The sequence below is a fragment of the Dipodomys ordii genome, unplaced genomic scaffold (genome assembly GCF_000151885.1).
Source record: "Dipodomys ordii isolate 6190 unplaced genomic scaffold, Dord_2.0 Scaffold134, whole genome shotgun sequence".
NCBI classification, from domain to species: domain Eukaryota; kingdom Metazoa; phylum Chordata; class Mammalia; order Rodentia; family Heteromyidae; genus Dipodomys; species Dipodomys ordii.
This window is the reverse complement of record NW_012267350.1, coordinates 4908066-4920391: the sequence shown is the minus strand read 5'-3', so window position 1 is coordinate 4920391 and position 12326 is coordinate 4908066. Positions and strand designations below refer to the sequence as shown.

Sequence of the window (12326 nt, the reverse complement as noted above, 5' to 3'; positions counted from 1 at the left end):
TCCATCAGAAAGAATGACATTGCCCCATTTGTTAGGAAATGGAAAGACTTGGAAAAAATTATATTAAGTGAAGTAAGCCAGACCCAAAGAAACATAGGTCGCATGGTTTCCCTTATCTGCAATAACTGGTATATATCTAGGACAAGCAGAAAAGGTCAAAAGCTATGTACATACAACCATATAAGCTGATGCTAAGTGAAATGAACCCCAAGATAGGGACACAAGAGGTTTTATCTTTGTTGTTGTTGTTTTAATGTACTTAAAATGTACTATGGGATTTTTTTGTTTCTCTTACATGTTCTTCCCCCATGGTATAACCCCTGTTTTCACTGTATTTGATTCTGGTGCCCTGCATCTTGTATGTACATTTTTCTAATTTGGGGAGGAGAAAGGAAATCACAAAAAGCTGAAACAAGGATACAGGTTGACCCATGTAACTATGAGATATACAAGACAACTATGCTGAAAATGAACTTTATAACTTCGGGGGAGGGGGAGGGAGAAGGAGAGGGAAAGGGAGGAGTTGGGGAGGTGAGGAGGGAAGGGATGGTAGGGTAAAAATAAAGGAGGGGGTAACAATGCTTGATAGGAAATGTACTCATTACCTTAACTCATGTAACTGTAACCCTGATGTACAGTATTTTTACAATAAAAAGTATATTAAAAAAAGAAGGAAGGGTGTCTAGAGACGAATGAGCAAAGGGCAGCACGATAGAACATGTGATCTGAGATGATTCAAAGCTCTATCATATTGAAGAGGAGACTCTTCATGGGAAACTATAGAAACTATAGAAAGCTCTGGGCAAGGGAACACTAAAATCAGTTTTAGATTGGCAATCATCACTCCGACTATTCTTTAGTAAGTGATGCAGGAGCCCAAGAGCCCAACAACGGAGACCAATTGGCTACTGCAGTTGACCAGAGAACAGAAAATGGTGACACAGACTGGACTAAAGTGACAGAAGGTGAGATGACAAGAAGTGGTCAAATGATATTTATGTTCTGAAGGTAAAACTGGTAGAAACTGCCACTAGAGAAAGAGATGAGTCATGCAGGTTGAGTAGGTTTTTGTCCTAAGCAATTGAGTGAAAATGAGGACATCATTAATTGAAGTGGTGAATGCTACAACAGGATTTGGTGAGGGGGAATCAGGAATTGTTTTCATACTGACTGAGATCTTATGAGATGAAGTAGAGCAGAGGCTAGGGTTAGAGATGAAAATTTGAAGATCAACTGCATGTTGACAATGAGAGAAATCTCTAAGGAATTACTGCACATGGAGAACAGACTGGAGGGCTGTGTGCTATTGCACTATCTATATTTGAGAGGAGGATGTTGTGAACCATCTAGCAAATGAAACAGAATGCCCAGAGGGTGAAGCAAGAGGAAAATCAGCCTGTATCCTGAAGCCATGTGAAGAAACTTTTTCAAGAAGGAATGTTTTAACAGTGATGATGAATGTTACAAAGGTCATTTAAGTTGAGAGCTGAGAATATTACTAGGTTTGGTGACTTGGAAATCACTGGGAGAGTTGTGATGGTGATACTCTCCTTTGGACCAGGCTCAGGGGGAAATAAGAAGAGATGATGTGGAGACAATCATACTGATATTTTTCAAAGTTTTTTGGGGGTGCTAGGAATGGAGAAATGGGTTGCAACTATAAGACTCTAAAGGAGTTTCTTTTTTGGCGGTGTTGGTCATGGAGCTTGAACTCAGGGCTTAAGTGCTGGCCCTGAACATTTTTGCTCAAGGCTAGTACTCTACCACTTTGAGACAGCACCACTTCCGGTTTCTGGTAGTTGACTGGAGATAAGAGTCTCATGGACTTTCCTGCCCTGCCTAGCTTTGAACTGCAATCCTCAGATAGCCACCTCCTGAGTTGCTAGGATTACAGGCATGAGCCACTAGCACCAGGCAACGAGTTCCTTTTTACTTTTAAACTATTAAAAATTTACAAGTAGAGAAAAATAGATAAATAAACCTCCACATACCTATTACCTAGTTAACAACTACTGGGATTCTGCCATTATTATTTTTAGTTTTTCCTGTTTATAGTTCATTATTTCTAACAGAAGATATAAAAAATAATCATAGCCAGGTACTGGTGGTTCACACCTGTAATCCTAGCTACTCAAGAGGATAAGATTGGAGGACTGTGTTGAGACTCTCATCTTCAAATAACTACCAAAAGGCTGGACGTGGAGCTGTGGGTCAAGTGGCAGAGCACCAGCTTTGAGCAAAAATGCTTAGGAACATTGTCCAGGCTCTGAACTCAAGTCACAGAATTGAACTGGCACCCATACAAAAAGCATTACTAATGGTAGCTTAATTCAGTATAGGAAGACCATTCCACGGGAGCAATTTCTAAAATGAATCCATAAAGGGACAGAAATTCATGTTATTTCTTAGGAAAAACCAAAATTGCATATGCATATGTGTCTGTATATGTTTATGCATATGTTCATATATATATCCTGAAATGTCTATAGAGCTTCAAATTGCATAGTTGTATGGATTTTTATTATTTTCAAAAGGAACCTAAGACTTTTCATATTGAAGCAAAAAAGGGGAAAAAGAAACCTTACGACCACATGTGAATATAAAAAAAAGAAGAGAACCCAACCAATTGTACTGTGGCCGGATGGAAGAGCCCAGCTGACACAGCCCAGCTGAGTCTCAGGAAGCTTGGGGTTGACTTCTTTTACTTCAGGAAAGCCCGAACTGTAAGTATTCGTTGATTCTTTTAACAACATAAATGAGCTTTTGTTTTAGTTCAAATTTGATTATATGAACAAACTGAAACCTAATTTGTGCTGACAAGATTAATCTGATACCAACAATTCTTTGCTTTTAGAGCAAACTGCTTGAATGACAGCTCTGTCTGGATTTCAAATGAAGCTGCTTTTTTTAAAAGCTACTCTTAAGTTCTTTAGGACTTCATAATTGATATAGTCACATTGTTTAAAATGCATTTGTATATTATTAAAAGATTTGCAGATGGACTGGAATTAATTAGCAGTTATTTTGAGACACTAAATTTTAGTTCTAAGTATAAGTGATAGTATACTTTATCTATAATTTCTTGGTTTTATTATGTTGTGTCACTGTCTCAAGTAATAGTATTTTCTTTATTATTATAATTACAGACTAATTACATTTTGTTTCAGAAATAAGAATATTAAAGGGAAATAAAGTATACATTCATTAATTCACATAACTAAAAAATTAAATTTGACATCATGAAGTTTAATATGCTACTAATAGTACTACCTTCAAAGTAATATGCTTTAAAATTTTGTTCTGTATGCAGCCATTAATGCACTATTTGAAGCATGGCCTGAATAGATTCAGTCATTATTGAGTCAAATTAAATACAGTGAAACAAAGATTGCTACCATCATCAAATCGGTAGGTATTTCAACATAGCAATGTAATGTTTACATGAAAATGCTTAAAATTGCATTCTAAAATCTTCCACTTATTTGGAGTCAAAAAAATTGGGAGGGGGAGGATGGGGTCTTTGGGAGAGGGTCTAAGTCACTGACACAACATGGCAAACTTAGGGGCAGCATTTACCAAGTCACAAACACTACATACTAGAAAAATGATTGTGACCATGTCAGTATCTAGCACATGGAAAATTAGTCCACATAGTGATTTGTTTTTCATCTTCATTGGCAAATTCTTAACATATGAAACATGTAGTTTTTGAAATATTAATATTAATAAATGTCCACAAGAATAGTGACACTGTAATATCCCAACTGACTTTAAAGAAGATGAAAGTCAGCCACTAATTTTAAAACAGAATCTAATTTCTTAAATTGTTCATGAAAAGTTGAATGCTAATGAAGTAATACACAGTAGTACCTAACTATGAAAACAAATGCACTACTTTTACTTTATACTGTTGAAGCTTGAGACCAAGCAAATCCAGCAAACTTTATGACTGGACTTTTATAACAATCGTTTACCTATTTTACTTGTAGATTAGGGCCGAGGTAAATGATTTCAGGATGTTCTTTCTGCTAGCAGCTTTCTGAGAACATCTTGATTAGGGGGATCTGGTCTAGAAGGAAGCTTGAGAAGTTAGCTTCGAGAGGTGTACTAAAAATTCTGATGATTCATGATTCTGTAAGTTCTAGATTTATTTACTTAATGAACATACAGTATACCAAGATTCATTACTCTCCAAAGAAGCACAACTAAATGTCACAATCTCTTCTTAAAATCTTAAAGTGGATAATGTTAAAGGAATCAAGTCAAAATACTACTAAACATTAATGAGGAAATAATGATCAGATGCAGTAAGGAGTAAAATTCCATGAAAAGGATCATGAGCTCTCAGTCAGATCTAGGAGTCCCAACTTGGACTCTGCCATTTAAGAGCTATGTGGCAGTGGGTTCACTGACTCATGCAATGATTGTAAAGGTTATAGAAATTATGTGTTTGGCCATTTAGCTCAGAGATTCATTTCCGACTATACATTGGATGCTCCTAAGAGCTTTGAAAGGAAACCAGACCCTAAAGCCTATTCCAGACCAATTACATTGGAATATATGGGGAAGGAGCCAGACATTGATGCCTTTAAAAAGCCTTCTCATATAATGGTCAGAATTGAGCACCAGTGAGAATCCCTTCTACAAAGTGTCTAATTGGTGGTATCCTTGAAAATCTCCAGAGGTATGATATTTATTGACTTCCAAGATACACTGTTGTATTCTAAGAAGAATTTCCTTATAATGAGGCAACATCTGCTCTGCAAATTCTTCTTTTCTTTCTTCCCCCTTTTCCTTCTCCCTTTCTCTGTCCCTCTCTCCCTTCTTGTTATTATAGCACTAGGAACTGAACTCAAAGCTCTGAACTCTACTGCTTGAACCACATACCCCCAACTCCTTTTTCTGTTATTTTCTTGCTAGGGTCTCACTTTATGCCCAAGTTGGCCTAGAATGTGGCTTGTATTTGTGCTTCCCCATGGCACAGTCACTGTGCCCAGCCATTGTGTGTTTCCCTATAGCTGGAATAACAAGCTTGCACCAGTGTCATTGGCCGATCTAGCCTCATGAACTGCTTTTTGCCCAGGCTAACCTCGAGCTGCAATGCTCCAATCTCTGCCTCCCAAGCAGCTAGAATTACAGCCTTCAGCCACCACACCTAGTAAGTGTTCCCAAGTGTAGGATAAGTTGCTTATTTCACCTTGCTTCTATGACATAATTTGAGCTCTTCTCCCATTTGGTCCATGGCCTTTTCAAAGTGAGCTTCTGAGGATGAGGAAACACAGCACTCCAGGGGGAGAACTCATTCCACTTGGGATAGAACCACATCAGCAGTAACAGTGTTCATGTAAGATACTACACATCCACAAATGCAACCTAAGATGTGGTTGGTTTCTGTGGAAGCTGTATCACACTGCTGATACAGCAAACCCACATTGTGTTTTGCTAATGTAGCTGAAACATTTCTAGTACTTGTGCCGTTTAAGAGCCACATGTAGGATTTTACATATATTTCCATTAAATTCACTCTCTCTCATTAAACAATACTTATTGTGCTAAAAGACAAACAAAACAGATTTGGTTCTTAATACTAAGGGGGTTTAAAATCTAGCACAGAAGGAAAAAAAGACTATTTACATATGATCTTTCTAAGCATATCAGCTACCCAAGCACTCAAAGTCACCTTACTTGTGTCTCAATGCCTTTTCACCAGTGGATAGGATGTTTAGCTTCACTGGTCTATGCAACCACTCAATACAGATTCCTCTCCTCAAACCCTTCTTAGTAATGAAAACTGCATCGTAAGTTTCATTTTTGGCAGCCTGCCACTCTTCCTAGATTGCCCTTTCCTTTTAGGATATCAGATCACAAGAAACATGCCTGGGTGTTTGGACAAACTTTGCATAAATATGTTTTCCTGTAGTTGAGATACAGAACAGATAGCTACAGTTCTTCCTTTCTACATTACTGTCCCTCTCCCCTTCTCCCTCACTGGCCTAAACTGTGGAGACAGGCTCTTACCAGGGCTGTCAGAACTTCCTCTTCACTAGCCACTTCCTCTTCCTCAGAATCCAATCCCGCCTCACTTTCTACCTGAAAGTTGTCCTATACCCAGTTTCTTCTTGATCAAATTATAGGAGGGTAGGAAGAGAAAAACAAAACAAAAAAGGCTACATTCTTCTTCTAATGTTTTTTCATTTATAACACTGATTCAAAACATTAATTATTGTAATTAAGTTCTGCTTTGCATTATAATAACTTATTATTTATAATATATTTATTATTATTATTATATTTTAATTTGTGCCAGTACCAAGGCTTGAACTCAGGGCCTCATACTTTCAACTTGGCTTTTTCCATTGATAGCTGGGTGATCTACAATTTCAGCCACACTTGCGGACCTGTTATTTCTTGGTTATTTTGGAAATGGAATCTTGAGGACTTTTCTGGCTGGCTTCATGCTGTGATCCTCAGATCTCATCTGCCTGAGTAGCTATGTTTACAGGCATGAATCATTGGTGTCCACCCAGCCTCTGTTTATATAGTTGCATTCAGGGTTTGAATGTATATTCCTATAAAAATATTTACTGCGAGCAAGGACTGTATTCACTTTTGTTTTCCAAACATTACTCAAGTATGAGATAATTACTAAAATGAGATTAATTAAAAGATTTTTATAGCTAATTTTGTTTTTTGGTAGCCCTGGATATAGAACCCAGGACCTTACAAAAGCTAGAGAAGCACTCTACCACTGAATTACACCTCTACTCCCAAACCAACTTGTATTGGCTTCGTATTAATTGCCAGAATTAGGCTCCTCATACACATTTTTTCATGTTTACAAATGAGATAAAAGCCTTGGAAAAAATTAGCCTTTGATGACATAGGTTTGATTCTGAAAACCCATCTCTGTCTTTATGTTCTATCTGTTGGGAGGTCTCTGTAGGCAAACAGGGAAGTTGCTGTAAGAAAGGAATATGTTGAGATCTGCTGGAATCCTTTTTCTGTCTTCTAGCTGCTCATGACAGGTTTTCAAACAGAGTTCCTCACAGCAGTCAAATGCCAGTTAACAAATAGCACTGAGAAAATTCTCTGCTGCCAGGAACAAGTAGAATTCATGTACAATCTTTCAGAAGGTTCTACCAAAAGTCTTAAATTATGTAACCCAGGGTATGTTTAAGTTTCAATCTGTTACCTTCAAAAATCTTGTACTGGAAATCCGGTTTCCAATCTGCATTGTCACCCCATGCTTCTAGGTCAAGAGTAGCTCTGTGGCTGCTGCTTGTTAGGCCGCTTTGTTTTCTTGAACATTGTTACAAGAGAATCTGGGTGCTGGCTCTCATAGTCTGTTACATAATAATTGCATGTTCCTGTAGGCAAATGATTTTAATATCCTATACGTGGTGTTCAGCAGAGAAGGAAGAAGTTAAAAACCCTCTTCTCTGTTTCCGCTATGGAATGAGAGATCGCCACAAGTTTATCTGTCATACACTATGTGGCAACATATACCACAATAAATGAATGCCATATGTGAGGGAAACTCATGCTCATTTTAAAAAATATGAGCTGCCATTTCTCTTTACCTCCCATTCTTGCCTGTAACAACCTCCCTAAGAAAGTTCAATTATTTTCATATAACAAATGAAACCAATCTCCAAAACATGCCATAGACCTAGGAAAGTTAGACTAAGATATTCTCCTAGATCCTACTGTATTTGCCGAAGGTTTTGTGATACGGTAATACTACTGAATATATGGTGTACATGTCCAAATGTGGAAAGTAGGATAAAAGTAAAAAAGTGTATCACAATGTTGGAAAGCTGTTATTAACAAATGACTCAATAGATGGCATTCTGTTGTAGAAAAAAAAAATCTGAAGACATAAGGACTACCACAAAGAAGATGTCATTTCGTATCCCTTTTTGATCAGCACAGAAGACAGAGTGAGAAGTTACAGTGTAACAATGACAACTACTTCAGCTGGAAGCTGGCCTTGCTCCTCCCACAGAGTGTACTTTCAAACTAATTACAGTGACCAAGTCTCAAGAAACTTCTCAGGAATGCCAAATGATACTGTTACTAGCTGTCCCATGGATGAAAAAATATTATCTAAAGTATTAGCAACATTTTACTCTATTATCTTCATCGTGGGACTTGTTGGGAACATAATTGCCCTCTACGTATTTCTGGGTATTCACCGCAAAAGAAATTCCATTCAAATCTACCTGCTTAATGTGGCTGTTGCAGACCTTCTACTCATTTTCTGCCTCCCTTTTCGAATAATGTATCACATTAACCAAAACAAATGGACACTAGGTGTGATCATTTGCAAGGTTGTGGGAACATTATTTTATATGAACATGTATATCAGCATTATTTTGCTTGGATTCATCAGTTTGGATCGCTACATAAAAATTAATCGGTCTATACAACAACGGAGGGCAATAACGACCAAACAAAGTATTTATATTTGCTGTATAGTATGGACAGTTGCTCTTGTTGGATTTTTAACTATGATTGTTTTAACACTTAAGAAAGAAGGGCACAACTCTACAATGTGTTTCCATTACAGAGATAGGCAAAATGCAAAGGGAGAAGCAATTTTTAACTTCATTCTTGTGGTAATGTTCTGGCTGATTTTTCTACTAATAATTCTCTCATATATTAAGATTGGCAAGAATCTATTGAGAATTTCTAAAAGGAGATCAAAATTTCCAAATTCTGGCAAATATGCCACTACTGCACGGAATTCATTTATTGTTCTGATAATTTTTACTCTATGTTTTGTTCCCTATCATGCCTTTCGATTTATCTACATTTCTTCACAGATAAATGCATCATCTTGCTACTGGAAAGAAATTGTTCACAAAACCAATGAGATCATCCTGGTTCTTTCATCTTTCAACAGTTGCTTGGATCCAGTCATGTATTTTCTGATGTCCAGTAATATTCGCAAAATAATGTGTCAACTTCTTTTCAGAAGATTTCAAGGTGAAGCAAGCAGAAGTGAAAGCACTTCAGAGTTTAAACCAGGCTATTCCTTGCATGATACATCTGTGGCAGCTAAAATGCAGTACAACTGTAGAAGCACCTGAGGCCAGCATAGTAAAAAAGAAATTTACAATCCTGCATCTTCGTCCCTCAAAGATCTAAAATGTGATGAAATAAGACATTGAATGTATGAAATGCACATCTCCTCAAAGCTGCTTATATATGATATTTTTTTTGCTTCAATGTAAAAAAGTTCAAGGCAAAGAGAAGCTTACACTCATCACTAGATTTAAAATCTGAATGTAAAAATCTCAAAATATATTGGTAAGCTAACACTTTAACACGAATTATGAAGTTAAATGAAATTCCTGGCTTTAACAACAAGATTAAAGTTAGTGTCAATGTTTCCCAGTCACTAAAAGTAGTTACTAAAAGCAACCACTTAGTACTAATTTTAAAGTATGTTTAAAAGTAAAGTAACTTGAGAATTGATTTGAAATGTCAAAAAAGGTATCTAGACCAGGCTCTGGTAGCTCACTCCTCTAATCCTAGATATTTAGGAGGCTGAGATCGAGGATCAAGGTTTGAAGCCAGCATGGGCAGGAAAGTCTGTGTGATTCTTATCTCCAATTAGGTACCAAAAAAGCCAGAAGTGGAGCTGTGACACAAGTGGTAGACAGCTAGACTTGAAGGGGAAAAAAGGTCAGGGACAGTGTCCAGGCTCTGAATTCAAGCCCCAGAACTGGCATGCACACAAAGAGTATATATGTTCATTTGTCATTTAAAAAGCTTGTATAATTTGCTACTGTATTCATTTGTCTAAATCTCTATTAACAGATAGAATAATAAAATTCTAATAAAAATGATATTACCCAGCATTTAAATACTGTAAAAATTAAACATAGAAGCTAAATTTGCGCCTACCAGCTGGGTGTGGATGGCTCAGACTGGCACAAACAACAAAAACAACAACAAAAACCCTTGTGGCCTTACTTAAAACAGACTTATAAACAATTCAGTCACCTCAGCTACATGTTGAAAAAGCAAAATAAAAAAATGTGCATACCTTGTGATTCAGCTCAGTTAGAAAATTTGTTCTAACTGAAGTTTTGCTACTTTCTAAGGAATTGTTATTTTTTGTTATAATTTTTAATAATTTTAAACAAATTTTTGTTATACATTTATTTTAAGCACTTTTGCCTGACAATTTTAACAAATGAAATTCAGCACTTGTTTGTATGATTATAAATAACAAAATGTTGATTACATTACAGGTGAAAAATTTTTATTTCTACAAGCCTCTTTTCTAATACACAGTTTTAATGGTTAACTTATATGATATCAATTATTAGTTTTAAGGAACATTAATATAAATATGAATATACTCATAACTCTAAAAGTGATCTCATTACATGAAATGAGATGATCTTGGCTGGGTGTTGGTGGCTCATGCATGTAATCCTAGCTACTCAGGAGGCTGAGACTTGAGAATCACAATTTGAGGCCAGCTCAGTCAGAAAATTCTGTGAGATTCATCTCCAATTAACCACAAAAAGCTGGAAGTAGAGCTGTAGCTCAAGTGTCAAGAGCACCAGGCTTAAGCAAAATAGCTCAAGGAGAGTGCCCAGGCATTGAGTTCAAGCCCCAGGACTGGTTTGAGTGTACAGGTAGACAGCAGACACACACACACACACACACGTGCGCGCGCGCACACACACGCACACGCACACACACACACACACACACACACACACATGCAAAGATCTTTATAAAGCCCTGCATAATAGCACTCTTCAAAAATGTTAAGTGTGCTCAATAATTCTTGTCATAATATTTGCAATAAATTTTGGCAAAAATTAATCTACCTGTGGTCTCATATTGAAGCATGGACAGAAAGTTCACTTAGAAAATGCCTTTAAAATAGGGCTGGGAAGGTGGCTCAGTGGTAGAGCGCTTGCCTTGCATGCATGAGGCCCTGGGTTCCATTCCTCAGCACCACATAAGCAGAAAAAAAAGCCAGAAGTGGCGCTGTGGCTCAAGTGGTAGAGCGCTAGCCTTGAGCTGAAGAGCTGAGGGACAGCGCCTAGGCCCAGAGTTCAGGCCATATGACCGGACTGCCCCCCCTCCGCACCACCAAAAAAAAAAAAAAGAAAATACCTTTAAAATAAACTGAATTCTGAGATTATTTCTAAATATTTAGAAAAATATGCTAGAGACTCAGGAAATTTAGGATTATTTATTACACATGATCTTTTCTTTCTTTTTTACTGAACACTGGTGTATGCAAATAGGAAACACTGTTCATACCCTTCCTAATCCAAGATTTGGTTCTAAAAGCATACAGAAGAGAATTTAGAAGTATGTACATATCCTCACCTAGCAAAAGACCTTCAGAACAATTTCTAAATACAATCTCACATAAGACAAAGCCAAAAGGGCAAGCATGCGAGACAGCAGTATTCAGTGGAATGTTGCAGCAAACTCTGGAGAGGGATTCTGCGCAAAACCTGGTTGGAAGATAGTTTAATTTATATGATTCTATAAAAGGTTTTATTTTCAACTTAAAAAATGGATCAGTCTAGATTAGTCCTGCTGATATAAAAGTAGAACTAATATGATTAGCACCACGTTAAGAAAAACTATTGAAAACTATCCACAAGAGAAAAAGAACATGAAATAGTTTTCTGAACAGGCAATCTGGATGCTGCAGAAACTTATTAACCAGTTAATTATTTTTAAGCAATTTGAAATACAAATTGAGCATCCCTAATTCAAAAATCTGGACTCCAAAATGCTTGAAAAAATGTAATGTTTTCAAGTTTCAGACTTGTGGCTTAGGGATGTTCAATCTGTAGAGCCCATGCAGATATTCCCAAATCAGAAAAATTCCAAATCTAAAATATTTTATTCTAAGTACTGAAAACTTAATCTGATCAGAAAAACTGATGCTACCAGATATGAAAATATATTCTTCTCTTTCAAGAGGAAAACATGGGAGAGTAGACATGAGAGAAATGATCAGGAAAACAGAATATGCACCTCTAAGGATATGTCATGTGAATGACTCAGAACAGTGGGGACAGGAAGAGGATATGTCATGTGAATGACTCAGAATAGTGGGGCCAGGAACAAGCCAGGGGGAGACCTAAGGTGTCATTAGTCATGATGTGCTAGACTTTTTCAAAGGTGAAGTAAAGTGTATTTTTGAAAAGCTTCCTGGGGGACTCCAAGACAATCTCCTCCCTGAGAAAGTATCACAGCAAATGGAGGAAACATCACAAAAAAAAAACACAACAGGAAGGAACGATGGGTTAATAAGTAATGCTGTGCCTACTTAA

At 37.0% G+C, this 12326-nt stretch overlaps 3 protein-coding genes across 6 annotated transcripts in view; 2 read left to right on the top strand and 1 right to left on the bottom strand.

Annotated features, from left to right (window-relative positions):
• Nucleotides 1–12326, bottom strand: part of Cask (calcium/calmodulin-dependent serine protein kinase (MAGUK family)) — a 343930-nt gene that overhangs the window by 113510 nt on the left and 218094 nt on the right. The gene's annotated exons all lie outside the window — the stretch shown is intronic.
• Nucleotides 2632–12326, top strand: part of Gpr82 (G protein-coupled receptor 82) — a 28834-nt gene continuing 19139 nt past the window's right edge. The window contains exons 1-2 of the mRNA XM_013030857.1: nt 2632–2723; nt 3311–3408. The gene's annotated coding sequence lies outside the window, so the exon portion shown is untranslated. The remainder of the gene's footprint in view (nt 2724–3310; nt 3409–12326) is intronic.
• Gpr34 (G protein-coupled receptor 34) lies at nt 7867–9577 on the top strand. The gene has a single exon (XM_013030856.1). It carries the CDS (start codon nt 7962–7964, stop codon nt 9090–9092), a length of 1131 nt encoding a protein of 376 aa, XP_012886310.1. The 5' UTR covers nt 7867–7961; the 3' UTR covers nt 9093–9577.